The 12,081-nt window shown below is 35.6% G+C and overlaps 1 protein-coding gene across 1 annotated transcript in view; it reads left to right on the top strand.

Moving 5' to 3' along the window:
• The window catches only part of man2a1 (mannosidase, alpha, class 2A, member 1), a 39,723-nt gene that overhangs the window by 17,699 nt on the left and 9,943 nt on the right, over positions 1 to 12,081 (top strand). Inside the window, exons 8-17 of the mRNA XM_007231411.4 lie at positions 576 to 753; positions 961 to 1,172; positions 5,306 to 5,491; positions 7,068 to 7,182; positions 7,266 to 7,333; positions 7,449 to 7,614; positions 8,872 to 9,102; positions 10,191 to 10,313; positions 10,422 to 10,536; positions 11,386 to 11,519. Of these exons, the coding sequence (XP_007231473.3) occupies positions 576 to 753; positions 961 to 1,172; positions 5,306 to 5,491; positions 7,068 to 7,182; positions 7,266 to 7,333; positions 7,449 to 7,614; positions 8,872 to 9,102; positions 10,191 to 10,313; positions 10,422 to 10,536; positions 11,386 to 11,519 (1,528 nt within the window). The remainder of the gene's footprint in view (positions 1 to 575; positions 754 to 960; positions 1,173 to 5,305; positions 5,492 to 7,067; positions 7,183 to 7,265; positions 7,334 to 7,448; positions 7,615 to 8,871; positions 9,103 to 10,190; positions 10,314 to 10,421; positions 10,537 to 11,385; positions 11,520 to 12,081) is intronic.

Genomic DNA, 12,081 nt, shown 5'->3' with positions numbered 1-12,081 from the left:
ATCATCCAACATTATATCCTCACAAATGCTCGTGTCGCTGAAAATTCTTTTTTAAAATACCATTGATTTTGGGAGAAACAGTGAATGAGCAGGTGTCCAAATACCTCTGTCCATATAGTGTACCTAGAGTCTTAAATCTGCACTAAACCCCCTGATTTTTGTTGACTCAACTCTCAGTTCAAATTTGAAAAAGGTTAAAAAATGGGACACTGGGTGATGTATGGGTTTAGAGGTGGAGCAGGAAGGAGAGCTGATTGGCTGAGCTGCAGCATTTGCAGTGTGCCTCTGATATTGATGAGACGCAGATGGTTGGAGGTCACCAGGAGGGCGGTATTATTGATAACCAAGTACACGGACACAACTGAACGTGAGAGAGCGCTGCAGTTGCAGAAATTACCAGAGTAAAAGTGTTTTTTTAAAGGTTAGGACATGTTTATAACAATGTTAAGTAGGACTGGTATGTTTCATTACTTCAAAATAAAACACATTTCAGCTATTAATGGAAAATAATATGGTTTAGGGTCTCTTTAAGACATCTTTAATTACAATTTTGAACTTTATCTTTCTGCTTAAAGGGCTAAAATGCTGCTGGACCAGTACAGGAAGAAGTCCAAGCTGTTCAGGACTAAGGTGGTGCTTGTTCCACTGGGTGATGACTTCCGCTACACAGAGGCTCAGGAGTGGGATCAGCAGTTCAATAACTACCAGATGCTTTTCGACTACATGAACTCTCATTCTGAACTCCACGTCCAGGTCGGTCTTGTTCTTATTGCTCACAGTTCTTTCCGCTTCGTAGGACAGTTCTTATTATATATATATTTTTTATTATAACAATGTTAACATGGTGAACACAGCTAGCAGAGACCCATTAGCATGTCTTTTATAACTCTCAATTCCTTATTTAACCATATTCTTAGTTACATTGTATACAAGTATTTCAATATGTTGTTTTTACTTCAGGCCCAGTTTGGAACCATATCAGACTACTTTGAAATTCTTCGCAAAAAGGCTGGTATTAATGAGGCTGGTATGAGTGTGGGAGAGTCACAGTTACCTACGGTTAGTGGCGATTTCTTCACATATGCGGACAGAGACGACCACTACTGGAGCGGCTACTTCACTTCTAGACCGTTCTACAAACGCATGGACCGCATTCTGGAGTCCCACCTCAGGTACAGTAGCTATTTCTATAAAGTATACACAGTCAGTGACTCAAGCCCGCACATTTGTAGAATGTGTAAAGCTAACACGCCGCATGGAGGAAGCAGAGTAAAGACTTTTAACACAACTAACTGTATACACTTCTTTAAACAGAATCGTTTAACCCATGCAGTGAGTATCAGAACAGAGTTAAAAAACTATTGTTTCATTTTTAACTACAGTACTTCAACCATTGTGAGATATTTCAGTGTCAAAATCTGCGTACAGCGCTTACAGCAAGTGGTTAGGGTTCAAAACCCAACACAGGATGAACCCCTGTGTGACACCCAGCATTACTAATCATAAAAAAATCTTGTGAAAAAACATTTTAATCAACACAATACTACAAAACACAGTTTTTCAATATTTAAATATCATTTTATTGTCTTACATCCTTAAAGTCAAGCCCTGAGGAGCGAGTCTGTGATAGCTTTTTGCTGTGAAGCTCAGTGTCAGATATAGTGTTATTAGTTGCACAAAGCTCAACCTGCTGTATTATTTATACAGTTTGCACCACAGCACACAATACAGGGTTCAGACTTGTGCTTTGGCTTCAGGTATAACTGTGTGGAATTGCGCTGGCTGTATGCTGCACACTTGATGTAGAAAAAAGGAAATCTCTTGTAAATCTCTTGTAAATATGTTACACTACTTTATCTATGTAATGATTATACAGCAGAAGCTTCAGGCACCTGAGAAGATTATTTTTTTCATCACTTAAGAAGTGTTGTTTTTTTATTTATAAAAGTTATAGTGTATATATTTTTTTTAATATATAAGTAAATATTTACACACTACATACACTTTATACTTTTTTTCACATATGCATACAGAATATATTTTTGAATCACTGTAAATAGGTTTTGAGTATGCATTTTAATATCTTGAATAATGTGATTTCTAATTTCTTATTTGATTAATTCTAAATGTATTAAATATTAATCAACACTGTCATATAGGCATTTTAGTCATTAGTCTTTATATTTCAGAAATATCAACTTATTTTTACTTTCATTTTTTTTAGAATAGAAATTTCACATTTAAACACATTTTAAAAGCTTAAATATTTACATCAGTCTTCATTATTTTGTTAAGAACTTCAAATTTGATTTATTTTATTTAAAATAAGGTAAAAGTGCAATTTTTGAGGGTTTCCCCTGTGTGTGTGTGTGTGTGTGTCTTTTATCTTTGGGTAACTCTGGCTCGCCCCCATTTTGGGAACGTGAGAAGGATCTGAATCTGTCCTTTCTGAAGCCGGCATTGTTTGTCTGTTCCCTGGTGCTTTCATGATCACCATCCATTAGAGGGAGTGAATGAATTACAGCTTTAGCAGGGCTGGGTGTAGACACTACTGGTTTTATTAGCGTCTAAATGGGAGCTAAATTTAGTAAATAGTAAATGAATCATCAATACGCCAATGTTACATTACTACCAAAAGTAGCATTACACTTCTTACCATGTTCTGTCTCTCTCTGTGTGTCTCTCTCCCTCTCCCTCTCTCTATTTCTCTCTGTCTCTCACTTTAGCCCTCTAGCTCTTTCACACATGCATGCTACCCCAGAACTTTACCATACACTTCCTGGAGGACCTGCACGTATAAACACAAGTGTCTATATATCCATAGTAGTGCTGGGCGGTATGAGCAAAAATGCATGTCACCTGTATTTTGCAAGATTCTGACAGTTTCACAGTAAACCACTGTATTTTTTAATTGTTGTTTATTGTTTTGAGGTTTTATTTCATGACTGGGCTTTAATTAATGTTTGTGAGTTACTGTACTGTTAGGAGTACATATAATATAAAACATTTAAGGCTTTAAATTAAGGTTTTGTTTAGTATTGGGTTTACTTTGTCCCACAAAATGACACAATATATGAAGAAAAAGAGCTGAAGAATTGAAATAGACCTTAAAAAGAGATACGCCAACAACTTTAACACAGCTTCTTTTACAAAATATAAAAAATATTTGAAATAGTTCCATAAACACTATAAATTAACCTAAAATACTCAAAGTAAGGAAGTATTCAAAATATATATATTTTTCAAAAGCTTTAATGCACAAGAAAAACACAAGTTAAAATCAATTTTCAGTGTGTTATTATTGAAGCCATTAGATACATTACAGTATTTAAGCAGCAGTTTATCAATTTATCATAATTCCCCTAATTCTCCAGTTAACAAATTCATTCACTTCAGTGGGCATTAAAAGTATCCTTTACTCTATATATTCAGTATTAATATAATTAAAAGGGCTATATTTACCCATAGTAATTTGAAAGGAGCAGCAGAAGCTGCAGGAGTTCTGTTCTCATGTTTCTTCAGGCAGATCAGTGTGAGACTGAGCTCAGCTGCTGTTACTGTGCTTCTTCTACTCTTCTAAACAGCGCTCCACAGCGCCTCCAGCGGTGTGGCTGTATGAAAAAAACGCATACCGGTTCTAAATGCCCCTCCGGTATACCGTATGAACCAGTATACCCCCCAGCACTAATCCATAGTAACTTACATTACCCAGACCTTATCCTGCCTGCCCTTAATACAGAGTCTGGGTAATGGTCGAGCCCATATGAGAGTGGAGCAAGTAATTTTTCACAGAACTCATGTTGTTCCTCCTCCTTGCTGCTCTTTACTGCTCCTTGTCTAAACCAATCAGACATCTTTCTCTTTCTCATCTGTCTCTCTCTCCACATAATCCACATTAACTGTTTAAAATACATGACCAAAGGTATACTAGAACTCACTTCGGGATATCAATGATTTAACACAATAAATACCCAAATAATGATTTCAAGATTTTAATCTGATATTAGATCTGAAGGTAAATTTGAAAACCATGCGCTTTTAACTTGTGAATTTTAAGGTTAACGTATTCTGTTTAGTTACGATTGTCCACATTTTTGCTTTTACTACAGCTATGGAGCATCTTAGATGCCTGTATTCCTGCTTTGACAACCACCTACAAAGATCAGATAAATCTTAGGAACAGTCCAAATTCTGAACTTCCGAGGTTCATGCTATTGTTACATTTATATATATTTGGTCCAGGTACTTTTGGTTTCACGCTGCAGGTTAATCAGTGCACTAAATGAATACATGGCACATTGTCAAATCAAGACAGTTAAAAACAACAAATTCTTTAAGAAAATCAAGGACCCACAGAGTTTGTATCTCAGCTGAACCCAGTATCTTTTCTCTTCAGTGCAAAGATGTTTCTCATTCCAGGCAGACCCCAGGCTGTTCTCGAGCACATGGATAAAGAAAAAGTCACAGTAATAGAAAACATACACTGTTCCCACTCAATGTTTAGAATAGCTAAACAGTCCAAACAGTAGTCTCAAAGCAAGAGGGCAATTACCCTGAATGTGCATTTAAAGAAATTACATTATGCAAAAGTAATCACAGATCCATAAACATGGATGAACGCCTTAACAGGCCGGCATTTTTGTTCACATCTAAAACGTGAGGATTTCTATTTAAGCATTAATTAAAAGGTTTCATGTCTAATAATAAACGTTACCACAAATGTTACTACAATAATACAATACTACAAAATAATATGATAATGAATAAAAATTATAAAATTGTCACTTTCCTAAACTTCATTTTAAATTCAGTATTTTCCTGAATAGAAATCAAACATTTCATGTCTGCCAAACCTTTAGTTTTGTTATGTTCGTCTAGTTTTTGTTATTTTTTATGTTTGTTTAGTTTTCAAGTGGAGTAGAGAGTGAACAGGAAGCTTCTCCAAGAAACCTGTAGGAGATTTTAGAATGTGAATAACCTATTTTACTGCAGAGAAAAGGGGTTATGTATCACCTACACCTGTACCTCGTATACGGGTCAAGGCCTGTAAAGGGGTTAAACCCAGATCCAGGTGTCTAAAGAAACTGTGCTGGAACTACAAAAGTGTTTAGTAGATGTTTAGTAGACCACGTTCTTTATTCTCTTTCACATGGAAACTCAAATAAAATACATTTTTATGAATAATAAATTGATTGAAAACAGAGATTCTGCATTCAAACAATTGTGAAACAGATTAGTCACACTGTTTAAATCCAAGCAATATCAGATCTTACTAATAAAATCCTTTACCTCTTTCTCCCTTCAGGGCAGCTGAGATTCTGTACTCTTTAGCCTTGGCCAGTACTCGCAGGTTTGGGAGGCCGAGTGATTACCCTGCAGTAGAGAATTATAAATTGCTAACTGGAGCAAGACGCAACCTGGGCTTGTTCCAGCACCACGATGCAATCGCAGGCACGGGCAAAGACTGGGTGATGGTGGATTACGGAACCAGGTAAATATCTCACTATTACTCTGGCTTATCACAGTGCATTGTTGAAAAATCAAAACTGTCTGAAGTGGGCTCTGAGTGGCCTCCGCTTTGCTGTTTGCCATCAGCAGCTGGAGTCTGAGAGAGCACTATTGTCTATGCTCTGTCTGAGCATGTCTCTGTCTCTTCCCTCCTCACCCCCAAGGTGATGTCTTTCAGCACAGGGGTCTGTTAGCTGATGTCTCACAGCCGAACCACAGAGCTTTCCTCAGAGCTCGCTAGCTTTCTAATAATGCTACGTTAGTGGCAGTACAAAAAGAGGTGGAGGAGAAATGGACTAGTCTTAACCCTCCTACTCGTGGGGCATTACTGTTAAGAGGGAAAGTCCTAATGAGTGGGTTGTGTAATTGATCTTCTAAATTGGGCAGAAAATGTGATAAAATTAGAAATAAAAGTTAAAAAACAATCAAATAAAACAAAAACTGTACAATGTTACCTAATACAATTTGTCCTGTTCTATTTTAAAGTGGACCAGTTATGTCATAAACACATTAATTAAAATTAATTAATCATAAGTTGTCCAACCCAAAAGTAGAAAAGAAGTTTAAACAAGAATTTAAAGTAAAAATTAGTCCTAAACATGGAGGTGATGGATGATTTCACAAACAGTGCTGTTAGTGGGCTAGCATCAGAATCAAGCACTGATAAGAAAAGAAATAAGATGGAGCTGAAAAAAAAGCTTTGAAAAAAGGGGGCAGACATTAAAATGATGTCAAAGATTTATTATATAGTTGTATTTTTCATGTTATGGTTTGTCATGTTTATGAAGGAATTCTACACAAGTAAATATATTATTCCCGCATTGAATACATTTTTCCACACTGGGTATGAAGTGGATTGAGAAGCTTGTGATTTTGGTTTGAAGAGGTATATTGCTGTAGCTGAGATCTGTAGGCCTGTATGCTGTATTTAGCACTGATTTGCTTATTATGCTGCTTCTTTGATAAATTTGACATCAACGATTTATGGTGTTATCTTAAGGCTATTTTTTTTTGCCATTTGCTTTGCATCTTGTGTGGATGAAGAGATTTTCAGAAATGCTGATAAGAGAGAGAGAATAGAGATTAAAATTAAAATATCAGGATACTTAATTGTGTACAGGCGATAAGCTTTGGGCTTGAGCTAGCTAGCTACGTAGATGTATTAATGTTGTATGTAATAAGTGTGTTCAACAACGTCTGCATTGTAAATTATGTGCACAATTGTTTGTCCAAAACTATTTATGTATGTTTATTTTAGTCTATATTTGCTTTTTAATAGAACATTTTATTGAGTGAGGAATTTACAATAGTTTAATTTAACAACAAGGGTTCACAAATTCACCATTGATTTCCAGCACTCTCTGACATGGCTAGTCAGGCCATATTAATTTTTTTTGGCTAAAGTGGCTTTTAATAGATTACTTTTGGGTTGCATATTCTACAAAATCCTACTCCAATGTTAAGTAAATGTCTGATACATGAATCATGGTAAAACAATGCTTACAAACATTATTACAAGGGCGATAAATAAGAAAAACTTTTCTGTTTTCTGTTTTTAGGTTGTTTCACTCCCTTCTGAATGTGAAGCGAGTGATTGCGTCTTCAGCTCACTGGCTGGTGCTTGATGACAAAAAAGCATACACCTACGACCCTTCAAACCCAGTACTTCAGATAGTAAGTACCTTAGTTTTAAAACCATTTTTTTTATTATTTTACTATGACCCTACATTAATATTTACACACATCATATAATGCAGGATGATGTCCAGCCAGCACAGGATTCCCTACCTCGCAAAACTGTCCTGAAGATCAGCAAAACTCCCAGGTAAAGAAGAACTCTCTAGATGGTTTCTTCACGCCTCTCAGTGACCTTTCTCAAATTGCAGCTCAGATTTCCGCTGTGTTTAACCGCTGAGATGCTTTGTGGTCTGTGTTCTCAGGTCGTTGGTGGTACATAACCCCAGTGAACAGAGCAGGAGCTCGGTTGTAAACATCTATGTGAACACTCCTCATGTTCGAGTCCTCACTGCTGATGGACACCTGGTCATCGCTCAGATCAGTGCAGTGTGGGAAGATGCCACCCGTGCTTCCACAGAAGCTTTTCAGGTTAGACTTATGCTGTAGCATTATAAATACCATTTATATTATGGATTTGATAATAAGACCACCAAGACTATCAATCAGCACAGTCAGTATTATACACTAAATATGCAAATGTATGTGGACACCTCTTCTAATGAATGCATTCAGCCACTTTAAGCTGCACCCATTGCTGATACGTACAGCTCTGGAAAAAAATAAGAGACCACTTCTGTTTCTCTGATTTTGCTATTTATAGGTATATGTTTGAACATTGTTGTTTTATGCTATAAACTACAAACAACATTTCTCCCAAATTCCAAATAAAGATATTGGCATTCAGAGCATTTATTTACAGAAAATGAGAAATGACTGAAAATACAAATAAGATGCAGAGCCTCAAGTAATGCAAAGAAAACAAGTTCACATTCATAAAGGTTTAAGAATTCAGAAATCAACATTTGGAAGAATAACCCTGTTTTCATGCATCTTGATTATATTCCAGAGGTTTTCAATGTGGTAAAGTCAAAGAATTGTTTTTTTTTTCAGAGTTGTATGTACTTGTCTAGACAAGGTAATGGTCGTCCAGCATTCTGACCTCTCTTACACTCTTGCTCCTCAATGCAAATAATCCTCATCCGTGCACCAAAATATATAAAAAAAGCCTTTCCTAAATTGTAGCGACAGCTTATTGAACAGAAGTAGGATAAAACTTTTTTGTTTTATCCTTGATTTTGGGGCAAAAAACATTACAGTCACAAATAACCATGTATCAACAATTGTCCTTGTAATTATAATAAGTTGCATTTATTGTGCTCTAATGAATGAAGATTTATTTTTTTTAAATAATGTAAAATAATAACTGATTTCTCGCAAAACGAAATGGTTACTGTATGGTTCTTTGTGGGACAGTAAATAAGTAAAAAAAAAAAAAAAAGAGGCAGTACCAATACCTTTGTCCATATAATGTATCTGTTCATCAAAACAGCGGACCAAGTTCACCAACAGTTATTATGTAGAAAATGTCTACTTAAGAATCATTTATGCAGTTTTTATGAAGATTATAACATTCCTAAATGGAAGGACATAACTTTTTATTATACCTTTCCAAAGTCCCAAAGTGTGTTATTCTAATTATAAGTTATTGGTGAATATAGCCTATTTTTGCAAGGATGTTTCTGAACAAACTCTTTTAATGTAACCTACTGATGAACTAATACATTAAAACTGTGTTTTTACATCTAACAACTGTATTAAATTGTTTGTGTGTGTCTGTTGTGACAGTTGTCTTTTGTAGCCAATGTGCCGCCGTTGGGCCTGGCTGTGTACCAGTTGATTCAGGGGTTGGAGCTACAGACTGAATCAGCCCAGTACCTGTTTCTGAAGGACGGTGGGGCCGTGTCAGTTTCTGGAATGGACCATTTTAAAGTATCTACCCCACAGAATGCTGTTCCTGTGTTAATTGAGAACCCTCACCTTCAGCTCTCCATCTCTGCCAGTACAGGATTAATGAAGGTCAGTCAGCAAACTACTACAATTATACTGTAATGTTTTTTTTTCCTACTGTATGCTGTCTCTTGGACAATGCAGATGTGTAGATTTAAGATCGAAAGATGATGGATCAGATTATATATCCTGATAATTCCATCTAGATTAACATGGAATTGGACTGAAATGGACTGAAACCTACTTCCCTCATTAGCATTTAAAAATGAGTTATGTTGCTGTGAATTTCACATCAATATAAATCATTTGTAAAACATTAACATGGCTGTTTATTAATTTAGATTTTTTTAAATTGTCATTCCAGAACATGTTGTACATGAAAGAAATTGAAATAAGATGCTCAGGTCAGAACCCCCGCTCATGCAGCTTTGCCATCAAGCTGCTGGCGCTCAGAGGGAGCAAAATTGGCCCTGCTCCCTCTGGGTGGGTAGATGGCGCTCTCTCCCCACATCACTCCTACGGTGATGTTTGCAGCACAGGGTGTCTGTAAGCTGATGTATTGGAACCGAAAAGAAGCGGTGGCTGGCTTCACATCTATTGAAGGAAGCATGTGTTAGTCTTCACCCTCCTGATGTGTTGGGGCATTACTAGTGATGGGGGAGTCCTAATGAGTAGGTTGGGTAATTGGCCGTGTAAATTGGGGAAGATTAAGAAATAAAAAAACAAATATATATACATATATATATGTATATATACATTTTTTAAAAGATGCTCAGGTCCTGGTCAGGTAGTTGCAATGATAAGCTAACACACAATGTTGATATTAATATTTAGTTTAGCAAATTTATAGGAAGCCATAACTTATTATTGGAGCTAAAATATACATGCTATTGTGTATGATTTATGTCACACTAAAGCCTCGCTTCTCCAACCTGGCAACTTTACAGAAGAAATGTCAGTGTAATAAGATTTTATTCCAAGTCATTTTGGTCAGATTGTAAAAACTGATTTTTAAAAGGCTGAAAAGGATACAGAATCCAACAGCCTGAAAAAAAATCATATTGTATACCAACTGTTATTTATATATATATATATATATATATATATATATATATATATATTTTAATCCTGATGTGTGTATTACTGTGTGTGTATAGACAATGAAACTGAAGGAAGATGGATCTGAGCACTCAATCAGAGTGGAGTTCTTGTGGTATGGAACAACCAGCAATAAAGACAAGAGCGGTGCCTACCTATTCCTGCCTGATGGAGAAGCTAAAGTAAATTCACAACATTTCACAGCGTTATTCATTTACACGAGTACAATAAAGTATGTTTTAACATTTTTCACTCATTTGTTTTTATTCTTGTTTTTTTCTCCTTTACAGAAATATATTCCCTCCCAGCCACCTGTGATCCGTGTAACCAAAGGTCCTGTGTTCTCTGAAGTCACAACAACATTTACACACGTCACACACACCGTACGGCTTTACAACTTTAAGGGTGAGAGCACATATATGTTATTTTGTATGTCTGACTGTCTGTCCTGCATTCAGATTGCGCAATACATAAGAAGACATTTGCGGATTAGATTAAAATATTATCTCAGCGGATAAATGAAGTTGTACAATGTTAAAGCTAAAGTTGGAAAAGATAAGACACTGTCTTGAATGATCTCTTTAGAAATGTTCTACAATATGGGAAGCTTTTTTGACATGTATATAGAGAAGTTGGGCACATACAGTAGATTTGCCTAATTTGATGTGAGTCCCTTAACTGTTTATGGTATGATTTTGGAGTGACATGATATTTGAGATGTCCTTTGTTATAGTTGTGGTCTGTGATGTGGAAATATGTAAAAATTGACTGCAGCAGGTCTGGGGGTGGGGGGAAACCAAGAGAGGGACAGATCATGTATGATGTGTTCAATTCTATGTTTATATAAAAAAAATAATAATATAAAGACCTTGATCAAAAAGAAAAATATATTAAACATGTTTTGCAACTTTGTGCAAATACCTGGAAATATATTACTGATAAAATGTGTTTAAAATACTAAAATGTACAGTTACAATCACAGAATGTCATTAAGGGGAATGTACAAGGATGTTCACTTAATTTTTTCTAGCCTGCACTGAATTACATTAAGGTAATTCCAAGAGTTTCATTTACATATTACAATTTTTTTTAGCCTTCAATTATATTCAGCCAGTTCCATACATTTTACTTGCTTTTTCTTTTAGCTGTAATAGATTTTTTTTCTCTGATTTTGTGGTATTTGTGAATAAATAATACTAATAAATGATAAACCTTTTATTTTTGTTTTATTTTTTTCTTTATGCCTCTCTATAGGGGTGGACGGACAGGCTGTTGAAATCTCTAACATTGTGGACATAAGGGCAGAGTTCAACCGAGAAATTGCAATGAGGATAATCTCTGATATTGGCAGCAAAGATCGCTTTTTTACTGACCTCAATGGTTTCCAGGTAGGCCTCAGATTACACAATTTTTTTACGTAATTAAAGATGCCTGTCTAGTATCATGTTGTTCCTCCTTTGGCCTTTAAAACATTAAGGATGCGTATGCACAGACAGAGTAAAGCTAAAATGAAAAGAGAAGCTCATTTAAATAGCAGTATATAGTTATTTTATTTTAGCACTTTTACAATAGGAATTATCCACACCTCAAGCACTGTTAGCAAGCTGAGTGACTGTGGCAATTCAAAAACCTCAAAACACTAAATATGATTGCATAATAATTTGGGACGTTATGAAGCATCAGACTAGGAGATAATGTCTGATTGTTTAAATGCCGATAACCCAGTGAAGGACAAAGATGGACGTAATTGCTGTTCACAGAGGATCATATATATACTTTACTCAAATCTGCAATAGTTGTTTTATTATTACAGATTGCTCTGTTATATAGAAAGCTAATATAGGTAGTAAATTTAGAATAAGGCCTCTAAATAGTGATTGGTGGGGATAACTAAAGATATTCATGATTTGTTGCTGGGTTATTATTATTAAGAGTGATTTCCTCAAAAGG

This window comes from Astyanax mexicanus, chromosome 1 (assembly GCF_023375975.1).
Source record: "Astyanax mexicanus isolate ESR-SI-001 chromosome 1, AstMex3_surface, whole genome shotgun sequence".
Taxonomy (NCBI): domain Eukaryota; kingdom Metazoa; phylum Chordata; class Actinopteri; order Characiformes; family Acestrorhamphidae; genus Astyanax; species Astyanax mexicanus.
This window is presented reverse-complemented; position numbering and strand designations above follow the sequence as displayed.